Raw genomic sequence first — 23,734 nt, forward strand, 5'->3', positions numbered from 1 at the left:
GACATGTACTGCTTCAGCCTATGGGACCTTTCGCACTATACAGTTACAGCACTTTGGCCTGATCCAGACAGGCCTTTGAGGCACCCTCATCACATGCGAGGGTTGCCTGGTAGGCGGAGCGCCCACACAACCAGCAACCCTCACATGTGACGAGGGTGCCGCAGCTGCAGCGCGCCCACCAGATGCGGCACGTAACGGTGACATCACAGCTGCACTACCTCCAAACGGGGTGGCGCAACTGCAATGTCTCCGCGCCACCACTGGTGCTTTGGGGTGGCGGAAGTGTGCCGCAAAAAGGAGCCGCTTCCAGGTGCTCTTTTTTTGCTGCGCAGGAGTGTCATGCAATTTGGTTGCTGTGGCGCTCCTGTGGAGCAAGGAGAAGCACTGGGGACATGCCATGTTCTGGCGGTGTGTACCCCGCCTTTGATTCCATTTTAACTTCTATGGCTACATCCTGTACAATCCTGGGGTTTGTAGCTCTCTGGCTGAGTATTCTAAATACCATGGAGCCATGGCAGTTAAAGTGGAATCATAATGCAATAATTGGGTAGTGTGAAAGGATCTTGTGTTGACATCCTCCAAATTAACACTATAATGTTTTGAAACTGATTGTGCATCTTGAATTGATCAGAGGATACATTGTTAGTCAGATGTAAACATTATGAAGTGAGGATCAGCAGATGTGGTTCTTGCTCAGTTGTCACTCCTAGCCAAAGCTTGGAAAAGTTAACAAAAATCCACCAGTGATACCTTTATTGACCAACCAAAATGCACAATATACTTGTTGCAAGCTTTAGAAGCTCCATGGGTTTCTTCATCAGGCAAGATGTTAGAAACCAAACAGGAGGTAAAAGAACAAACAATTGGAGATGTTAGTGAGATGCCTGCATGTTGTTTCAGTCCTTAGTAGAGATGGTATACTGGGGAGGATATCTTTTGCAGGCAGGCTTCTCCTCCTTCTGGCCATGTGGCAATAGGGAGATTTTCAAATTCCATTTGCATCTCAACAGGGACCCCTCTTTTGCAATCCAATGTCCCTGCTGAGATGAAAATGGACTTTAAATTTCCTGGACTTTGAAAATCTCCCTATTGCCACATGGCCAGAAGGAGGAGGAGCCTGCCTGCAAAAGATATCATCTCTGGCATACCATCTTTACCAAGGACTGAAACAACATGCAGGCATCTAGCTAACATCTGCAATTGTTTTTCCCTCTCCCATTTGATTTGTAACATCTTGCCAGGTAAAGAAGCCCATGGAGCTTCGAAAGCTTGCAACAAGTATATTGTGCATTTCAGGTGGCCAATAAAGGTATCAGTGATAGATTTTTGTTTGTATTTGTTAAATGGCCAACACAGCTACCCCTGCATGTTTTCTACTTGGAAAAGTTATTATTTGGACCACAACTACCCAAATCCCCCAAGGTTCTGGGAGCTATAGTCCAAACAAATAACTTTACTTAGTTCTGGTCACAACCTTTCATTCCACACATATGAACCAAAATCAGTACTGTATAAGTATTTTAAAACAATATGTGCACCTCATCATTGCCTCTCTCCCCTGCCCAATTTGCCAGTGGCTGGTACAGACTCATAACCCAGGTCACAGAACAAAGGAAAAGAAAGGGGGAAAAATCTTTAACACAGTGTCCTTTTTCAAACAACCCCAAAGGTAAATACCTTGCTTTGTTTTTTTTCACCTGCAAATGATATTTTTAGAAACTAGGTAAGGACTTCCAAAAAAATCTCCATGGCACCTACAGTGCTCCATTATCAGAGAATAAACATATGTCTTCAAGTATATTATAGCTTTTGTCTTTCTTTGCCATTTGCTATTGAAGTACAAAGTGGTGGTGGGGGGTTATGTTCCTTACTTTAAAAGGAACAGCATGATATAAGGCAATCTATAAAATAATGAAAGAAAGAAAAAAAGAAGGGCAGTCTTTTAAAATCCTTCTCTCGGCTTACATTAGCTACTTTTTGCGGCAAACACAGAAAAACCATCACAACAAGCCAAAAGCTACATTTCCCAACAGAACACAGAATAGCTCCCATCTTTTGCTTGCCCTGAAAAACCAGCACGATGTTGAGTCAAAGAAAACAAATCCCAAACCAAAAGAGCCCCACCCTATCCCCATTAATGTTCGAAGCTGATGCCCTTCTTAGGGCACTTGGAGACTTTTTTTTCCAGTTGCACTTCCTTCTTCACTTCCAGATTCCTTTGCACGCTTCTCCCAGGCCACTTCCTGCGATGGCCCTTATGAGAAAGCTTTGTTACGTTTCCCCCCCACTCTTTCTGGTCTTTTTTTCTTTCTTTTTTTTTTCATTTGAGGCGTTGAGTCACATTAGCCAGAGCTACTGCAAAGGCTTGCACCGCAGAAAATGGATACTGAAAGTCCAAAATGTAAGCGTTGCCATCAATCCTCCCAAACTGCATGACCTGAAGGACAAAGTAGTGGGAGGAGGAAAAGGAAAAAGAAGCGGACAAAGATGAATAAATAAGGACTGAAAAAGTCACTAAGTAGAAAGTGTGCCATTAAAAGATGAAAATTGTACAATCTCTTGCCTCATACTGAGAATTAACATTTCATTTGGTATGTGGTACAATAGAGTCAGTAGGGCTGAAACGAGAAAAGGGCAGGGTGACCAGACATCATCCTTTTTGAGGACATTTCAACTCCCTGTCCAGGAAGAATTCCAAAATGTCCACCATTTTGAGCATGATTAAAAAGTCCATTGACTAACACCATGTTTGTTGTTTCCCTTTGAGAAATTCATCTACTTGGCAGCCTCTAATTGCGGCACATAGGGGGATGTGTAGTATAGATTCTTCTGAAGTTTGTTTTTCCTAGGAGCAGCAGCAGACAAGAGTTGCCCCCAAAGCTTGGGGCACATTTGTTTCTTGGAACAGCAAACATGTTAGGCAATGGGATATTTGAGGACACAATACAAAGCAATCTTTCCTTAATTTCATCACAATGGACAAACAACAAAATTTCATCACAATGGACAAATAATTTAAATATCGATTCAGTCATGAGTTTGTTGCTATTAAAGTACAAGCCTCTGTCTTGCTAAAAGTTCTATAAATATATTGCAAGCCAACAAGGCATTTTAACAAAGGTAAGTTCATAAAAAAAATAAGGTTAAGTATATGTAATATAGCTGTAAATAAACCATATGAAATGAATGTATATTTATATTAGTGTTTTAGCTTTCATTTTGTAATGTTCTACATTTTGCAGTGCCTTGTCCTCCTCTGCAGTTATGACATTTACTCACCCTGGAAATAGGATGTTTTCCCAAAAGGGATGGGGAGGGCAAAGCAATTTGAGAGAGAGAATTCAAGAAACTATGGTGTGTCAGCACAACAGGAATAGCAGATTCAAACCTAAGAGTTCTGCTTGTCCTTGATTATTTGGGAATCAGTTGGACAAAACATGATTGCAATCTTAAAATTATTTATGAGTGTCATAGGCTAATTGGGGGTCATTTGGCGAGGGAGACTTAAAAAATCTCACAAAACAGCAGAAGTAGCCTTCTTCTTGTGCTCAGAAGGTACCTAGAAGTTTGTAAACATACTGGAATGTCTGCAAGATCACTCATGTCTATTCCAGGTGACCATTCTGGAATAAGTGAGACATCCTGGTTCTGTTCACCTAACCTGAAAACATCATGGTACATCATTACTTAATTTAGAGAGCATTCTTGATCCCTTCTTTTATTTAACTTGTGTTCTGTTCTTCCTTTAGAAAACCTAAACTGTTGGTGATAACATCTGCCTGCATGGGGCTTTTTGTCTCTCATGAACAGATGAGAACTGGAGCTGGGGAAAAGTATTCTTTGGACTACAACCCCCTGAATCCCACAGCCACCATGGCTATGGAAGCCGTAGTTCAAATAATGTAAATAACACTGAAGCCTACTGAGAAGCAACACAGACAAGGGTCCTAAGAGCCCACATGGCTAGTGGGGTTGAGGCTGGCAAATGTTCTATCATTTTATGTAGGGGGATGCGGGGTACAAATAAATTATTATTATTATTATTATTATTATTATTATTATTATCTCTGAGTCACACAACCTAATTGCTGCTACCAGAGGGAGACTGCCATAGTTGTAATTCAAACCAATCTAAATCTCATTTCTTATTTGGTTTTTCCAGGGGCAAGCTAAGCCAAAAGAGATAGACTGAGATGTGCAGCAGGAAGGTTTCTGCTATCTTCTCACCCTACATCCCAGATCATTTACTATCTCCCTTCCTGCTCAGCTTACCTCAAAGAAAAGTAGAAGAAAGAAACAAACAATTAGAACAGCAGCAGGAAGAGGATTCTTCATTTCACTGATCCACTCAGGTCTCTATTCATACCTACTTTCAAGCAGTGTCAAGGGTTCTGGATCATGGACATAGCAAGGATTTTGGGAAGGGGGGGGATCCAGACTAAGTGCCATCATTATAATGGGGCTTGGGTGCGGCAGTGTGGCGACACGCACCATTCATTGTATCTAATGGAACGGGGGATCCAGAAAACCCACCCCCCCGGCTACATCCCTGTGTGGATGGGACAGAGGGTGAAACAAGACTGATAGTTGGAATGCCTAAATCTAACTAGTAGAAATTAAAGTCAGCTTTTCTTTCTTTTTTTGGCAAAATGCTATGTACTTCTGTTTATACGTCTTAGCTATTCATATGCAGCATCTCCTTTGAAGATTTAAAAACAAATGAGCAAGATTTCCAGTTCATATATTCTTTCATCATTTTCTGAATATATTTTACTGTTTTCTGCTTTAGACATTAGGCACACCTTAGATAGCCAATCACTAGTATGGTTGATTCTTGTGCATGATTAAGTACAGTCTCAGGACCTAAAGACTCTTTTGCCCACTGCATTCTTTTGCTAGTAAATGCCATACACAAATGTGAGCACAACATCACCCTACAGACCATGACGTTTTCATACTCCTAGTTACATGGCCCTACATGTCTGCACACACTGGGTCATCACACATAATCAGCTGAAGCTTCCCTAAGGAGCACAAAATGATAAGCAGCTCTTCTCCATAGCTTTCCTTCCAGAATGGAACACATTTGGGTTTATCTATCCAAACCTTTTCTGCTTCTGAAAAGTTCTATTATCACAAAAGGGAACCACTTTTCAATACGTGGGCTGCTTTGAGGAAAAGGCACTGAGAGACACACAAATATCACACAAGAAATCTATGTCTAAGACACATTTACACTCATTAATTTATTTGATTTATAGTCCACTTTTCTCCCAAAACAGGACTCAAAATGACTAGTTAATTATACCTAGGAGCCTAGGCAAGAGTGGGAAACTGATGGTCCTCCAGATGTTGTTAGTCTTCAACTCTCAGCTGCTCTAGTTAACATGGCCTATGGCTAGGAATGATGGGTCCCACATCATGTGGAGGGCCACAGGTCCCCACAGATGGGCTAAGGGATCCAAATCATCTGCACCAGGCCTTACATAGACCACTATTTTACTCCAAGGCAGAAAAACATGTCTGCCATTTTAAAAGAAGTCACAGTAAACTAAACTTGATATTTGTGAAGGCCTAACATGAGAAAATAACATATCAAGGCCTAACACAATGAAATGTCTTCAGTTTCTTACTTGTTCTCCTACCTGTCTCCCTTCCAGCTCAATCTGGAAGTTTTTTGCTGATTCTTGGGTCACTCTCCCTCCAAAGTCCAGCTGATAGACTTGTGTTGCCTCATTCCACAAGGGCTGCTTGTTAGCCATCACATACACAAAGCCCTGGCTGCCCAGTCGTCCATCTTCTTTTTCATTTGCTTTTCGGCACTTAAATTCATCAAGCTCACTGGCTGTCCTCAAGTTCCTTTTCGTTTTCCACCCCTTTTTACTGCCCTGGCTCTGATTCATCAGTTCATCCCCACTAATAAATAGTTCAGGCTCACTTTCTGAGCTGTCCTGAAATTCATTCATCTTGTTCAGTTTTTTTGACTTCAGCTGGTCCTTCTGACTTTTGACTTTCTTCTTCTCCCTGCCCAGCCTAGGGCTGGATATCAGTGAGTTGAAGTCAGTCAGTGTTGTCCTGGCCTCCTTTTTGACTTTCCCCTCTGTGATAGCCTGCATATTTCCCTCATCTGCACGGCTATCCAAGCGCTTCCGGTTCTTCTTCCCAAACTTGTCTGTCCGTTGAGGGATGGGGCTCTCTGTCAATGAGAGTACTTCCTGGAAGTTGTCTGCTGTCTCCGCCATTGCATCTGAGCCCACATGACCCGGAGGATCTGCTGGGGGTGGAGACATAACTGGTTTCTCCACGACCAGCAGGGCCTTGGGGGGGAGAGTGCTTTGGGCACTCTGCGCAGCAGGTGGGCATGTGCTGTAGGGATTCCATGGGTGCAAGGCCATCGGTGGCAGCTGTAAACTCGAGCAAGTGCTGTTTCCAGGGTACATGGGAGGCAAAGGACAATAGGAGAGGTTGGAGGGATAACCTGGCTGAAGCACAACTGTTGGCTCCTGTTGTGCAATTTTAGGAGGGGCCAGACTTTCTTTGGGAGAACAGGGCACCTGCATTCCCTGAAGAGGTGGGGGTGGGGGAGGAGGGATACCATAGGTCCCTGGGTAGGGTGCTCCAACCCCATAATTCATCTGGAAAGTGGCAGTGGGACTGGTTGGAGACTTGGGAGAAACAAATGGTGCCTGTGAAATATCCAGATGTTGAGTTTGGCCAATAACTAAAGGGGTGGGTTTAACAGGATGAGGCAAAGTATGTGCTGTCCTTTCTTGAGGAACCCATATCTCCTCACTCACCATAGGTTCCCACTGATAGGGAGGTGGTCTTTTCACACCAATGCTAGGCTCTGCCATGGCTACCGGAATATGACGTATTGATTTCTCTATAGGGCAGTGCTGAGAAAGAGCCTCATCCTCCATGAAGGCAGAGTTCACATAATCTGTCCGTTCACGAGAGTTATCTGGTGGACCCAATAAACTGTATGAGGACTGGGAAGCCAAAGGTGAAGTACTGACTGAGTGTGCAATGACAGAGCTGTGTTGAGAGCTGTTCCCCGTTGTTACATCTGGCCTTGTGTTGCCAATGCCAGATGTGTTGTTGTTACTGTTGACACTGCTGATGTTCCCATTCCCAATATTAGCAGCACTGCCACTGCTCCCGCCATTGCTGTTGCCATTGCTGCTGCACTGACTGCAGGTGTATAGTGCTGTTGGCACCCTCTGTTGGTACTGGGCGGCCACAACATTGCTCTTTAGTTTGGGTGGGAGCTGCAAGGTGGCTCTCTGGTTGTCAACCATTTGAGCCATTTTCAGTGCTGCCTCCCTGCTATTCCTCCGCAGAGTGGCATGGATGATGCTGTTATCTAGCCTCTGCGTGATGCCACGGCCTTGAGACAGCTGGGCAGCAATCTCTGGGTAAGGAGGTGGATCCCCAGTGGGAATGGAGTAGCGTGGAACCGTAAGTCTATTCAAGGTAGCACTTGTACAAGGTTGCTGAATCTTTTTCTCTGACGAAGTAATCCTTAGAGTGGCAGAGCTGCCAGGTCCTGGCAGAGTGTAAGTGTTCTGGGAACACAACATGCGCGTCCGAGGCCGACACACCTCCTCAACATTCCCACTACTGTCAAAAGTGGTTATTCTCTCATAGCCTAGAGGGGTCTGATAATGTCCTGCTGGATAAAGCGGGAAGTCTCCTTTTTTCAAGCAGAGGTCTACCGGAGGTTGTTGAGGTACAGGAGGAGGTGGTGGTGCTGTAGTAGGAGCTGCTGGTATGGTGCCTGGGTATGGGGGAGGGGGGTTCATTTTGTTCATCTGGATTTCTTGAGCAGTGCTGAAGACAGGCACTTCTCCTTCAGCCACCTGTGGAACTGGACGCAATGTTTTTGCCTTCTGTAGGTGTTCATGATCTCTGTCCCCATCTCTGTGTTCCATCATGGTCATCTGGATTGCACCCTGAGGAGGCAGGGGTAACTGAGGTGGTGTCTGGATGATGCGCCCCATTTCTACTCCTCCAAAGATCACCTGGCCTGGGTTGGAGTACCTGCTTGGGATTGGGTAGTGGATTCCATTATCATTCATGTGGTCTGGTGCCGCCACAGCTGTTGTCTGGTTTGCAAGGACATCCAGTTGTACATTCTGATTGGCCAACAAAGACTGGACCAGCCCTATGCTCTGAGTCGGGGACATTGCTTGTGCTGAACTGTGAATAGGAGCAATTGGGATGTTTACGGTGCATGGTGGGTTGTTCTCAGGAACTCCAGATGCTCCAGTCACTATGACCAAAAACACATAGTATTTTAAAGTTTGCAATGGGATATTGTGTTACCTTTGAGACTAACTGAGAGAAAGAAGTTTGCAGCATAAGCTTTCACAGACTGAGTCTACTTCATGCAGATGCAGACTCATCAGATGTATTATATATTATATAGACTGTAAGCCCGAGGGCAGGGAACCGTCTAACTAAAAAGATTGCATGTACAGCGCTGTGTAAATTTACAGCGCTTCATAAATTAAGGTTAATAATAATAATAAATAGTGTATTATTTAATATTATGACAGAATTAATCTAAAGTTTTTTGTTCATGAGAGACATCATTCATCCATCAATTTGTTTATGTTTTAAAAATCCCTGAGTGATTTGTTAATCCCCATTTAGCAAACATTATTTTGCTTTGGCCAGTGCATTTATTAGATGGTTTCCCTGTTAAACACGGGAAGCAAATCATGAACTAGGCCTGGGAACATACACTCTTTCTGCTAAGCCCCTCTGCTTCTGCAAATCCCCCTTCCTCCCTGCTCATGGCTCTCTCCCCAAGTTTCCAATCTTGGTTTAAGAGAAAGCCCAGTTAGTTTCAGCATTAGTAAATTTTGGAGCTAATTGTGTGATTATAAAAAAGAGCTTCTGTATAAGTAAACTTTAACCAACACACCCTGGTTAGCTTTTTTTAAAAAATTCAGATTAAATATCAATAGCAAGTACATTTTTATACCGCTTATCAGTGCACTTAAGCACTCCCTAAGTGGTTTACAATGTGTAAGCTAATTGCCCCCAACAAGCTGGGTACTCATTTTAGTGACCTTGGAAGGATGCCAGGCTGAGTCAATCCTAGAACCCCTGGCTGGTATCAAACTCACAACCTTGTGGTTTGTGAGTGAGTGGCTGCAGTACTGACATTTAACCACTGCGCCACCAGGGCTCCTAAAATTACCTATGTGTATGAGGTATATATGAAACATAAATGAATTTTGTGTTTTAATTTGGTTCCCATCTCTAAGATATCTCATTATATACATATATGCAAATGCAAATATTCCAAAATTCAAAACACTTATAGTCTCAAGCATTTCAGGAGCATAAGGGAGATTCAACCTGTAATGAGTGCCCCTATTTCACTTAAAGCACTGCTTAATATTATACTCAATTTGTCCCTCAGTCAGAGCAAGCAGGCCCTGGAAACTTCCAGACATGCAAGAACAATCCAAGACAGCTCCTATAATAGCATGAGGACTACCTAAAGGTTGTACCCTCCTTGCCTTTCCAAAATGTTACTTGACACAAAGAAAGACATTTAGATTTCCTGCATGGCAGGGGGTTGGACTGGATGGCCCTTGCAGTCTCTTCCAACTCTATGATTCTACATGATTGTGGAAGATCTCTGTGCTATGCCAGCTCCTGATGATGTCATTGGAAGTATAAGGCCCACAGGCCCTTTGAGCCCAATGTTCAAATCTAAGACAGTACAATGGAGGCAAAACAGAGCAGGCTACTAAACTGCCCCCTCCCCTAGTCACTACCACAGCTTTCAAACATTTAAAATAATATTACATCTTGGTTTTTTTTATTGTAAAATGGACCAAATTGTACTTTTGGGATTGAACTATACATTAGTACCCTAAAGAATCCAGATCCCATCTGCTATTGGAATTTAAGCAAGGTCAGCCTTGGTTAATACTTAGATGGGAGCCAGCCAATGAATACTGGGTGCTGTAGGTTACATTTCAGAGGAAGGAACTGGCAAAACCATATCTGAGTAATCCCTTGCCTAAGAAAACCCTTTGAAATTCAAGAGGTGACCGTAAGTCGATAGGCAATTTGAAGACACAAACACACACTGAACTATATGTATGTAATTGTACATAGCTGTATGTAATTATATGTCTCACCTGGCAAATCATCTTCATCTTCACTAAAAACATTTGGGTTGAAAACAGGCAGGTTTATATAGTCCATGGAAATCTTACGTACTTCTGGAAGATATATTGTCATTTGCCTGGGCTGGAGATGCAGCAAGCTGGTTTTATAGATAACTACGGGAAGGGTGCATGAAAAAGAAAGTATTTGTAAGAGATATATATATATATATATATATATGCATTGTTATTCCAGCATACTCTAGGAAAGAGTATTCAACAGATGGGGATGTACTTTCTATTTAGGTGTTTTGCCACTACTGAAAGAACCAAAACAAACGAGAATACCGTATATACTCAACTGTAAGTAGATCTCATGTGTAAATTGAGGGCAGGTTTTGGGGCCAAAATTATGGATTTTGATATGCCCAAGGATAAGTTGAGGGTAAAATTTAGGGGTATGTAACAAAGGATCTAAGGATGAAGCAAAGGAAAACAATGCCAGAGAACTTGCAAAATTGCATGGTTCTTAACTGTTTGTATTCACACTGAAGGATGGATGGATGAAAGAGTAGAGAGGGGTTAGTGCTTCCAGGAGAGACTACATTCTTGCATTTCATCAAGGGATGGTTTCTATTTTTATGAAAGTTAAAGTACAGGACTTACATTGACCCGTGGATAAGTCAGTGTTTTGGGGGTCAATTTTTTGACTAAAGTTTTAGACTTATACATGAGTATGTACAGTGGGCACAGGCAATTTGTGGCTCTTTAGATATTGGGTGCTGCAGTCCAAAAACACTGGGAGGATTCCAGGTTGACCACCTCAGTTCTAGAAAAAAGATAATAAGGGTGCATTTACATTGTTAAAATAATGTAGTTTGACACTGGTTTAAGTACTGTAGCTCCATCCTATGGAATCCTGAGATTTGTAGTTTTACAATGTCTTTAGCCTTCTCTGCCAAAAAGTGCTGGTGTCTCACAAATCTACAAATCCCAGGATTCTGTAAGATGGAGCCATGGAGGTTAAAGTGGTGACAAACTGGATTATTTCTACAATGTAGATGCACCATCAGTTCTAATGCAGAAGCAGAAAAAGTTGGGATCAGGCCAGTGTCTGGATGAGACTGCTTGGGAATCCCACATATAAGGAAGGACAGGCTACTAGTATGACCACAAAAGAGAAGTACAAATCAAGTACAAACTATTAATAGGACTGCAGATATTATTTATAGCTTGACATTATAGTTACAAATCAAATGTAATATGTTTAAAAAGAAAAAAACAGATGCAGTTTATCTTTAAAAATATGTCTAATATGCAATATGTTTAAAAAGCAAAAACAGATGCAGTCTGTCCTTAATAATGGTAATATAGTACTGTCATTCTGTTTGCTGGAGCAAAGGAATTTCACCCTTTATCTAGAAGAAAAATTCTTCTAGATAAAGCTCTCATAGCTAGACACAGTATCTTTTAAATCACCTATTCTAGAGAGCTGCTAACACAAATAACTCATAAAACTGTTCTTGGCTACTGACAATGTGGCGGGATTAAAAGGAAGATGGCTGTTCTAAATTTCATCTTAAAAGTATTTTCTTTGCTATTTGTTTGCTTGATGGATATCACAGGTGACAGTTTTTCCTCCTGAGATGAGAAGTATTTGTCCCATTTGAAACCAACCAATCAATGGATGAGGTGGAAAAGAGAATGCATGCTTGTGGAAGGAAAAATATTCTTGCTGCTGTGTTTTAGTGCAATGACCCACAGGGCACAAGGTACAGCCAACTTCAAGACATTGGTCCAGAAAATGATACGAAGGCACAGCAAGTCATGGTTCTACTGCTGAAGTTAGTCCTGTAGGCCAGATGGAAGACTGCCTGTGAACTAGATCTATGGATATAGTTGGTTGTGTGTGCAAAATAAAAGCACTGGCCCTCCAAATAAGAATTCTGTCTCCCAATGAAATTTTCCTTCAACTCTCAAATTTCTATCATTGCAGACATTGAAAATTGTTCACACATTTCCTGTGTTTGCATATCCTTGGTATCTTTGTTTGCCTCCTTTCCTTTGGATGCCTAGACAGTATTTCTGTTATAAATTTGGAGAATGAAGGACAATATTAGGGGTTGGGTACACATTTTACTCTCACACACAACCCTTTGCTATACCTCTCATTATATGTAAGTCTTTCTGGGGGGTTTTAGAGGAAGAGTAGAATATAAGTGTAATTCATTATCAAGCATCATTAAATTTTAAATGAATTAATAATCAACAATTTTTGAAGAGGCAATGCACTGTAACGCCACCAAATAACATTCACAGATTTAGATGAGTCATATTCCAGGGCATCCATAAGATTATTTATCTTGCAAAACTGCATTAAAAATCTGCTCATCCAAACTTCATCACACAAACCATGGCTATGGGAGTTGATCCTTATTCCTAAGACATTTCAGTGGGACTCTATGTAACCATGTTGAGTAAAAAAAATCAATTCAAAAATAGGTTTTTAAAATCCTCAGTCTGCAATGCTCTGGACACAGTGATGGTGGGGGGGACTACCAAATTAAATTTGGATTTGCCAATAAGTCTGCAAAGTTTGTGCTGGCTGAGTACTTATGGCTTGCTATATATTAGGATTAGATACTGGGTGTTAACTACTGCTAAGAAAATGTGTGTGCTTGTTTCAGGTTACCAAGGAACTGAAATGAAGAAAATTCAGAATTTTTACCTGCCCCAAGATTGGTTGGAAGGAAAGCAGCCAAACCTACAATTTTGAATTTGGTTCCCCAGATGTTTGATGTGACCTGAGCAAGGTAGTTGTGCTGCAAAGAAAAGATGAAACAAAATATCCACTAGCATTGTGTAAGGTTTTTAGTTTGTTCATATACATTATTTTAGCAATATTTCCCCCAGCCCTTGTTATCACTATTATAATCCCCATATTGAAGATGCTGACACTGAGGAAGTGTTTTGATTCAATGCATGATGGAGGTGAGATATGAACAAGTGTGAAGTCCACAATTAAAATGTTGGTCTATGTTATGTAAATGGCCATCTTCCATGCTGATACATCTTTCATGTTAAGGACTATTTTAGAAATGCTCATAGGTAATTTACCTGAGTGATATCTTCCAAAGGAAATTCCCGACGAGTTAGACTTGGTGAACCTATGGAGGGCTTTCTGATGGGGAGCCGAGGAGATCTTGATATCTCCTGAGCAGCTCGTGATAATTTGGGAGATTTACGAGCTTCTATATTAATTCTGCATAGAATACCAAAATAAGGAATAGTCAGGCAACCGCAAATAATTATTTTCTGCCTCTAAAATAGAATGTGGAGGATTATAAATGAGTGTGGTTAACATGATAACAGGCTTCTAGTGGAGAATTTGCTGCAAGACATCATTCTTCCCCCTGGTCCAGAATTCTTCAGATGTGTTGCCTAACTTTTTCCAGAGCTAGGAAAAGTTATTTTTTGGCCTGCAACCCAGAATCCACTGTCCAGAATGGCTAGTAGCCAGGCCATCTGTCAGGGAACTTTCATCCAAAAGAGTAACTTCCTCAAGTTGTGCTCTTTCCTATGTAGTTGTTTTTCTTTTAACATGCTGCATATATATACAAGTGTACCTTTTATTTGTCCCTTATTAATGGAATAGTAACTTTCTTTTTCTTTTTAGAGTACAAAATTGCTCTTAGGGTTAGCAGGGAAAGGGATTCTGGCAGCATTACAAGGTAATATCCAGCTAGTGGCTTCTGCTTCATTCTTGCAAGCTGGCTTTTTTTTTTTCAGAACTTGACAATGGAAAGTAGTGCATGTTAGTACTAAATGCAGCATTAGAGTGCTCAAATAGGCTCTGCTATTACAAAGAATTGCTACCTGTTCTTCCCCATGCATACCAAAGGCAAACACAATTCTGAGTAAGTGCTGCATGACATCTTACTTTTGGTATTGCTTAACAGTGAAGCCTGGGCATACCTAACACAGGAGGTTTAGCTGACTTTTTATACTAGAAAAACAAAGTTGTATTTTAATAATTAGCAACTGGCTTGTAGATACAGAACCTGACAAATACCCTGTGCTGTTATATACATCAACAAACATCTGAAACTGTCCACAGTTAGAAACAGGACTCTAGTACTTGGGTCTCTATCCTGTTCTATGCACAGGAGCTTTGTTTCAGCTTGATGAACCTTCCATTACAAATATGGGAGCTATTTCTTGACTATTCCTGTGGCATATCATAGAGGAGAATTCCAAGGGCCTTATAATATTTTGCATTGAGAGACTAAAATTTCTTCAGGAGTTCATTTTCTATGCACCATGTAAAATGTTCCCATTTTTTCTAACCCTATAGGATACCCTCTTGGCATAATAAAAACTTCAAAGACCCAGAGAAAAGAAAGATGGAGTTTTTAAAAGGCTAGAGTGATTACCTGGGAAGTTTGGGTGATTTGCTAGCTCGAGTGATTTTGGGAGACTTTTTGGCAGCCCAGTCATCACTCAGTTCAATATCACTGGAATCAGAGCAGTTGCAGCTGTCAATCACAGTGGAAATCAAACTGTTTCCATAGATTTCATCTATCAGCACAGGCCCCACAAAGAAAGAAAGAAAGAAAGAAAGAAAGAAAGAAAGAAAGAAAGAAAGGATCATTTCAGAAACCAGATCCCAATTACAACTGTCAATCATCTCTTAAGATATTTTACAAGCACTAGCTGAGATATCTCTGCAGCAATGAACACTTGGAATCCTTTGAAACTTATGCAGAATCAGCAACAGCCTGAAATCAAGTGAATGGTGCTCAATTATGCTATCTGACAGATATATCTCCAAAACCAAGGGGAAAATATGTCCACAGCTAATTAGACTTTTTCTTCCCTCACCAAGACATAGAATATTATAACACACTACAGATGGCACACTTGAAACATAGCTTCTGCCTCCAGTCTAATTCAAAAAGGTTGAGAAGATGAAAAAGAAAGTAGTGTGGCCATCAATTCTTTGGTGGATAGACCAGAGCAGATCTAGAGGCATTATTCCTTTTTGCATATGAAGATCACTTCCTCCTCAAATAAAATTAACCATCTTTCTACAAGAAATCATTGTCCACGCTGAAATCCATGTGGATCTCTGCATCAAATTGTCCAGATCTGAAATCTAGAAATACACCTCAGTAACCTGCTAAAAAACTTTGTACCTGCTTTTCCATCTGTTTTAGGATCCATAATGACAAACTCAGGTCGCAGTTTGCTAATCCTCCGTCCTTTCAAGATAGGCACCAGACCTCCCAAGTATTCCAAGTACAATGTATAGCAAGGCCCTCCAACCTCTGGATCATCTTCTGTCCTCTTCATTGTACAGTGAAGCCTTTCATTGCCGGATGTTGGGTAGCTAACAAAATCTCTCATGTTATTAGGGTCTGGGATAGGAGGCTGTGTTAAAATACAAAAGGGTGAAAATGTGATTCACAGAAATAGTTCTCCTGCCACCCAGCACCATTACAGTCACAGAAAGTCAATCCATTATTATTCTGAACCTTAAATATATTAAAAACTATCAACTGTTTAAACAATTGATATGAAGTATCATCTAGAGCTGTGCTACACACAATGGCATCCCTAGGGATGGTGTCACCCAGTGCGATAACTCCTGATAACTCCCCATTGAACTCCTCCTATACCACACCATATAGAATCCCTAGGAATGTTTTTGTACAAATTTACTTATAAATAATAATTGACATATATCACTGCATGTAATGGTAATAGTTGTGATGTAAAAAACTAGCAAAACTAAATTTATTCCTTTAAATTAAGATATATACACAGATAATACATGCGTTTACCTATACGTAGTTTCATGTGACTAAAGTGAAAATTTGGTAAAATGTGATTTTTTTTGAAATTTTTTTTAAATATATATATATATATATATATATATAATTAAAATATGATTTTTAAAAAAATCTCTAGGTCGTATGAGAAGGTTGGACTGGATGCAAAACATATATGAGCAGGGTATTTTGGGAGGAGGGGCTGGGAACATCTAAGAACAGACTGGAAGATTACAGGAAGCTGGAAGTAGATCAGGAATATTATTTGTGTATTATTTTCAATATTGTATATATGTAATAAAATTATTTTAATAAAATTTTAAAAAATGAACAAAAAATCTCTAGGTCTTCTTCTTTCTCCTCCCACTGAGCTTCGCCCCACTCCCTCCATCTCTTAAAACAGTGATGGCGAACCTCTGGCACGCGTGCCAGAGGTGGCACTCAGATCTCTCTCTGTGGGCACATGTGCCATTGCCCCAGCACAGAGTTTGCCAGACTAGAAAGCCAGAGGGACATGGCACTTTGCAATAAATAAGTGGGTTTTGAATTGCAGTTTGGGCACTCAGCCTCTAAACAGTTCACCATCACTGTCTTAAAACATTTTAAAGGGAAGCAGATGAATGTCACAAGGATGGCCACATGCACCAAGCTGCAGTTTGCCCACCCATTTTAGACCCTGAGAGATATTCAAATTCAGCTCATTAACAAATACCCAAAACATCTCCATCCTTTCCTGGATATCCATTTGTAATAATAAGAATGTGTGCAAACTTACTCATCATGAAAACAATTGAATGCAGTAACTACGAAAAATAAGCACTACAGTCACAAACAGCTGCTTACTGGATTTGTAATTAGCTGGCTTTGTCCATATGTTATCCATAGATGCAAATGCCTGGTGCACATCATTAACTAATTGGTAAACCAGCTTGTACAGCCAAGATAGCAAAAGACAAAGTGCTATCATTGTGTAGCGTGAAAGAGACCTTAGCCATACTGTATTTCTCTTCCTTTGGTTGCTTTTTATGATAGAATCCAAACACAACAGGAGAGCAATACTTTCATTGGGAAACAAAATGCAGACAATGTTTTGCACAGGACAGAGCAGCCTGGATCTCAAAGGAAGTTAATGGAGTTGTAATTTTATTATCTGTCTTTTATTGCCCTTTATTCACCCACATGGCCAAGAAGGTGAATGGCCTCTTCCTGCATAGATATCCCTCTGGATTATCTTAAATGATAACATAAATAACACCTGAGACAAAAATATAGGCCTGTGACTCTAACATTGTAGTTTTCTTATCCTGTATGACGTTCAACATCTTTGCCTGATAAAGAAGCCAGTGAAGCTTCAAAAGCTTACATGATATATATATATATATATATATATATATATATATATATATATATTGCATTTTGCTTGGCCAATGAAGATATTACTGTTTTGTGGATTTTGTTGTATTTTGCTGCATGGCAATCATGGCTACCTATGAATATGCTTATGATAGAGTTATCAACCCATCATTTGTTGCCTTGTATTTACCTTGATCGTTGGTGTAAAGGCAGTGGTGAGGTATGAGCACAGGCGGGGAGGCAGGATCAATTTGCTGATATCTTTATCATCCCGCAAGGAGCTAGCTATGGTCTGTTGGCATAGAAGCTGTAAGCTGGACACTCTGTGTTCCACTCTGACAACATACAGGGCAGGGCCAGAAGCCATCAACAGACGAGAGTCCCTGTGACCCCAGCAGATGGAGATAATAGGGCGCTGTATGAAAAATAACATTTGAGATGTTTTCCTGTCAATGAAACACATTTTAACGACTTTTCTGTAGCATACATCACACAGGTCATATCACCTTACTTACAGAGCTCAGCTACATGTTCAAAATGTAATTCAAAATGGCTCCTGGGACTACCATATTCCAAATCATAGAGTTGGAAGAGACCACAATCCCCCTGCAATGTAGGAATATGCAATCAAAGCATTCTAGACAGATAGCCATCTGCATTGCAGAAATGCCTCTGTTTAAGAACCTCCAAAGAAAGAGACTCCACCACACTCAGGATAAGGTGTTATTTTACTACATATTGTCAAAATATAATTTTTTTTCAGTATCCTCTTCATTACTTTTTGTTCTTTACTGAATATTATCATCATTGCTAATCTGAAACCCCATCTGATTCTGTTGTGTACAGAATAGCACAGAAAATTAAATACATTACACTGGTCCTGACCAACTGTTCAAGCCTCCCCTACATATAAATTAGGGACACATGGGTAATATTGGTAGTTTTTTGTGTTTGTATGTTTGTTCTGAGGAACTTCAAATTAATTGTTACCTGCACAGGTGTCTCCAGAGTGTAGATATGTTCTCCATGAATATTGTAGAACTTGACGAATGCACTTTTCAGAAAAGAAGCTCCACTAAGTTCAGCTAGTTGGCTTAGTTTTTCCATTCCTGCTACAGCCAATAAGTCTCCTTGAGTGCACCATTGAGCAACTACATCTAAAATCACAAAAAGGCTCATTTTGCAATACAGCAAATAGTCTTAGTCCTAGACACATATGTTGTTCTTGTTGATGTATGCTTCCAAGTTATTTTTTACTTATGATGACTCTAAAGTGAACCTATCATAGGGTTTTCTTGGCAGGTTTCTTCAGAAGGTTTGCCACTGCCATCCTCTGAGACTGAAAGCATATGACTTTCCCAATATAACCTAGTGGTTTTTTATGCTCAAGCGCAGAACTGAACCTTCACTGCCAGAGCTATAGTCCAATGCTCAAACCGCCAGACCATACTTGTGCTCCTCACATACATATAATCTGTCTCTAAGTCACATAAGCTTCTTATCAGCCTTCCTGATAACAAAATTTAAGGTGGTAGCCACTAATAATTAAATAAATGAAATGGTATATAAAATTGAGCTAGCATGTGGAACTACACATAATAGTGAAAAACAGTAGTGAAAATGCCCCTTGTCATGTTCTTGCCCTCTCCTTCCTTAATGCCTAGGTCCACTACTTACCAGTGTTGTGAGATCTTCACATCATGCATTTACCAAGCTTTCACTACATGATGAAATCACAGTCTAAGTAAGTAAGTATGCCCTGATGTTATGGGAGAGAGGAGGAAGAACTTGACATAAGGCTTTCATTTTGAGTGATAGAGTTGGAAACACCTTGTTCCCCAATCCAAACATCACGTTCTTCCAGTCTCTAAGTAAAGATGCAATCTGAAACCAGAAAATCATTGAACACTGTGGGAAGCACAAAATGGCCTGGTACACATGGGTGCTTTGTGATGCCCTGAGGCCAAAATTAGGACTCAATAGGGCTGGGCATCCAAACACGCCCACCCTTAGTGATGTCACAGGTGCACGCGCCTGTCCACATGGTGGGTGCTGCAGCTGTGGCGCCACATACAGACGCCTGTCAGCAAAAGCAGTGTCATAGGGCTGTGCTGCAAGCAGCTCTTATGTCACAAAAAAGGAGCCGCCTAGAGCGGCTCCTTTTTTAGTGTGCATCTGTGCAGTAGCATGTGGATGCTGCTGCACCACTGCACAGCAAAGAGGGATGGCATTTCACAGGCTGTGTGTACCGGCCCTTAGGCAAAGATTCAATATTGATTCCATAGCATATAAAATGGGCCTCACTAAGTTTGCCTAGGAATATATCCACACTATGTAATTATAGCACTCTGATATCACTTTTACGGTCAATGGCTCCATTGTAGATAAGCCTGGATCATAGTTTCATGAGGGACATAGAATTTTCTGCCATATCACTCTCATACTATAGCTCAAGTAATCCCGTGAGATAATTCTGAGTATTTTATCTTGGTATCGAGACATGGAAGTTAAAGTGGTATCAAACTGCTACAACTGTGCACTGTGGAAACATCCTAAGGATGTTGAGATAGAATGTAAAGTTGTTCTTGAAAACTCTTTTGAAAGAGGCAGGAATTACTCATATAAACCAACTTTAGCCAAAATAAAGTGAGTGCAACATGGGAATGTGTTTCAATAAAAAATAATCCCACTTTAATTAGGGTACTTAAGTTACAAAGAAATGGACACAAAACTGTTGAATTGAATGTAATCAGAAGGGGGGCCTTCCTTAATATGATCAACAGCCATCCCATTTGTTTGATTTATGAGGAGGGTATCATCTTGAGAGAATTGTCCAATGTTAAGGATACAGTATATCAACAACAACAACAACAACTTTATTCATTAGTCAACTAACCATATCAAGGATATATCAAAAATTACAATTATTCTGTCTGCTAAGTGTACAAAATACACTGTACTGGTTGACCTGAAAGGAGTAATACACCAGTTGCAAAAACAAATTAACAACAACCCTACTCCGGTTTTTTTCTTCTTTGCAAAATGGTATATATGTCTTGTTTTGAAGCCCAGCTTTGATTCCAGGAGCACAATTAGGCTTTCAGTGGAATATGCCATTCCCTGTATATCTCATCTTAACATGAAAGTGTGTGTGTTTGTGTGTGTACATAAGTATGCAGAGAAGGAGTGGAGGTATTGCTGCCATACAAACATTGAAATTTGGTAGTGAGGCAGCAAAGGCTGGAGTGGTGGCAATAAAAATGGGTCAAGCCCACAGGCAGCCTGATATGCACTCTTGATTCACAGCATTAACTGATTTAAGCTTCCAGCTCTATTCTGAAGTATCACTTCAAACTAAAGTAACGTTAGACTCTGGCATTTCTTTTGGCTTCATTTTCCTTCGGGTTTTACAAAACCATTTAAGGTAGAGAACAGACAAAGCAAAACAGAATGAGTCATTCCATAAAGCTAGAGGTTATTTTGGAAAGCAGATGATTGCCATTTTCTACAGTGAACGCCAGAGAACATAAAACAAGCTCCAAAAAAGTAGTTCAAACAAAATCCCTTATTTGAGTTTTGTGCGTTCACCAGTAGGTGTCACTCACTTCTGTTAAGGAAATCTCTGCAAAGGGATGCTGAGCTTTCAAGAGACAGACCCTGAAATATTCATGTCAAAGCAATCAAAATTTAAAATGGAAGATAAATTGGGTGGAAGCAGGTAAGAAGATGTCTTCCTTTCCTACCTTTCAACCCTGAGCGGATGATGGTAGGTGACAAGTCGTCATAATTGTTCATTAAGCTAATGTCTCCTGATGTGAAACTGACAGTGAGCAGTGGTTTGGTGTTCTGAACCAGGACAGGATATGAAGCTGGACCATCTGTCAAGGAGAAAATATATTTTAGGAAACAAAAGTGATTCAAAGCCAGATTTCCAGCTCATCAGCTGTTGGTCATATCAATCATGCCACCAAGTGGACACCTCTCCACCACACCTTTTTTATTGTCAAGAAACGAACCCCATCTTCACCCCACAGCGAATGGGATGGTCTGTAGGATTATATGAATACCACAGTTTTTGCATCCTCAATGGTCCTTAAAATACAACTCATCACACAGAGATGAATATGCACTCAATGCAGATTCTATATTTCTTAGTATTCATGAACATTTTTGTACACTTTTATACAAGCCAGTTAGCCTTACAGGTGATTCCATTGCACCACTGTTTCTTAAATCAAGGAGAGCAACCTCCTACTGGGGGCATAAGAAGGTATCTGGAGAAGTTGTGGGGTGGTGGGTGGAATTCATTTTTTAAATGACAAACTAAACTGAAATAATCAAAAATTCATAAAGTTGGCTGTGTTAGGTTAATTAAAGGGGGGAAAAACTCTCCTTGATTTGTGATGTAGATGCACAAATGAGGAAAGAAGGAATGAACAAGGCAACAAAGAAGTAAGCTTTGATGATAGCTGCCAGTCATGAAGCAGCTTTTGAGACACAGGTTACTAGAGGTGGGTTGGCTGGGAGTAGCTGGTCGTTGCCTGCAATGTAATGTGTTTCTTTTAATAAACTGAAGGTTCAAAGAAACTGTGTTGTAGCTTTTCATCCTTCAAACTTAGAGTTTTTGAGCTTGCAAGGAGAAACAGTATTGTAGTTGTTGTTTCTATCCCATCTTTCCCCCAGATTGGGACCCAAAGAAGCTTACAATGATTAAAAACGAAAACGTTAAAAATCCACAAGATACAAATGTTAAAACACAATTAAACAATAAAAAATTAAAACCAGGTTAAAACATACATCATGAAAACACACACACACACCAATTAGTAATATCTACCACATTGTGTAAGATGGCCTTATATAATCACTCCTCAAATGGATGTCAAAATAGAAAAGTCTTTGCTTGTCTGCAAAAGGAAAATAGGGAGTATGCTAGTCTAATTTCTCTGGGAAGAGCATTCCAGAGCCTGGGAGCAGCCACTGAGATGCCCTTCTCCTGGGTCCCCACCATATGTATATGTGAAGATGGTAGGACAGAGGGAAGGCCCTTCTCATCTATCTCACTAAATTGTTGCTGTTATAGTGATCCTATCAATAGGGTTTTCTTGGCAAGAAGACGTTGGCTCCTACTTTCCTTGAAGGCACAAAGACAGTGACTTGTATAGGGTCAACAGGTGGGTCTTTATGTCTGACCAATTTGAACTCTGGTCTCCTGGATTTGAAACGTTATTGTCTTAACATTTCTGTTTTCTTTCCCTCCCACCCTTCATTCACTCCCCCTGCAAAGGTAAAACACTGGAATTCGAAGTATTTGGTGATGTGCATTATACATTAAAAGAGACAACGTTATTTTTTGTTCATTGGGAAATTTCAATGAAATGGGATGGCCTAAATCTAATGCATAACACCAATCTTTCTTTCTCCCTGTAGCCCCTGGCTCCAATGCATCTCAAAAACCTAATCCACAGATCTGGGGAAATCCCCAGAGCTATTTGTGTGTGTGTTCAGTGTAAGCAAGAGTTGCAGAGAAAGGAGAATAAAAGAAAATTCTGTTGCGTTGGCACCTGCAACAGCAGGGTCATTTTAGAGTTAGGCCAATACGATTCAAGTTTTTATGAATATATTTCTATCTTCTCCACAGGCATCAAATTCATGGGTAAAATCATTACATGATTGTTTATCAGGAACAACATTCTGAAAAGTGAAAGGAATATTTCCAATCTTGCCTCTTGAAAAATTCTTTTAGGAATCCCCCCATTGTCCAAACTGAGGACCTCATAGTACTGAAACACATTTGCTCCATACCTATGAATCCTTTCTCCTAGATGATGCCAACTTTGACATCGCACCTCATCACTGATGAGGGGCCATGACAGATTAGGCCATGAGAATGCAGAAGTTGGCTGTCTTAGTTCTATGCACTGCACAAGGGGGCCTTCTATCTATGAGATTATTCTTCAGTGTTCACATCATCTCTCTTTGTATTTTATATTTAACTGCCTGCATCACCACCTGTGGCCTTCAGGATTTAATTCTTTGTCTTTAACAAGTTCTGACAGAAGGTGCTGCTACCCCAAATGATAGGCATTCTTAGGACATTAGCTAGGTGTATTCTAATTAATCATACAGGTTACATTGAGTAAGAACAGAATGTTGTTGTTCACACATTTATTGAAACGAGACAACTGAGATACAGGGAAGGTGTGCAGTAAGTAACCATTTTAAAACCAGCACATCATAATTGGTGCACTTTTATAGACAAGAGAAATTCAATCAACCTCCTCCTACTCCATTGTATGAGTCAAACACATGTCTCTTTCAAAAAGTTTCAGAGGAACATGCAATACTTCATTAAATTATATTAGAATAATCATTAGAAGCAGGCATGTACCACATCCACCCACTCCTGACTGACTCAGC

General features: G+C 40.4%; 1 protein-coding gene across 2 annotated transcripts in view; it reads right to left on the reverse strand.

The window, feature by feature from the left end:
• Nucleotides 1-1,940: 1,940 nt before the first annotated feature.
• TULP4 (TUB like protein 4) overlaps nucleotides 1,941-23,734 on the reverse strand; it is a 125,180-nt gene continuing 103,386 nt past the window's right edge. The window contains exons 6-15 of one of the 2 annotated variants that reach the window (XM_089530122.1): nucleotides 21,058-21,192; nucleotides 18,305-18,471; nucleotides 17,505-17,729; nucleotides 15,326-15,560; nucleotides 14,564-14,708; nucleotides 13,248-13,392; nucleotides 12,859-12,952; nucleotides 10,164-10,307; nucleotides 5,646-8,272; nucleotides 1,941-2,437 (exon numbers count right to left, since the gene is read on the reverse strand). In XM_089530122.1, the coding sequence (XP_089386248.1) occupies nucleotides 2,321-2,437; nucleotides 5,646-8,272; nucleotides 10,164-10,307; nucleotides 12,859-12,952; nucleotides 13,248-13,392; nucleotides 14,564-14,708; nucleotides 15,326-15,560; nucleotides 17,505-17,729; nucleotides 18,305-18,471; nucleotides 21,058-21,192 (4,034 nt within the window). In that variant the 3' untranslated portion in view covers nucleotides 1,941-2,320. Of the gene's footprint in view, nucleotides 2,438-5,633; nucleotides 8,273-10,163; nucleotides 10,308-12,858; nucleotides 12,953-13,247; nucleotides 13,393-14,563; nucleotides 14,709-15,325; nucleotides 15,561-17,504; nucleotides 17,730-18,304; nucleotides 18,472-21,057; nucleotides 21,193-23,734 lie in introns of both variants that reach the window. The other variant, XM_089530121.1, reaches the window with a different exon arrangement.

The sequence above is a fragment of the Sceloporus occidentalis genome, unplaced genomic scaffold (genome assembly GCF_023333645.1).
Source record: "Sceloporus occidentalis isolate IW3139 unplaced genomic scaffold, rSceOcc1.0.p SCAF_6, whole genome shotgun sequence".
Taxonomy (NCBI): domain Eukaryota; kingdom Metazoa; phylum Chordata; class Lepidosauria; order Squamata; family Phrynosomatidae; genus Sceloporus; species Sceloporus occidentalis.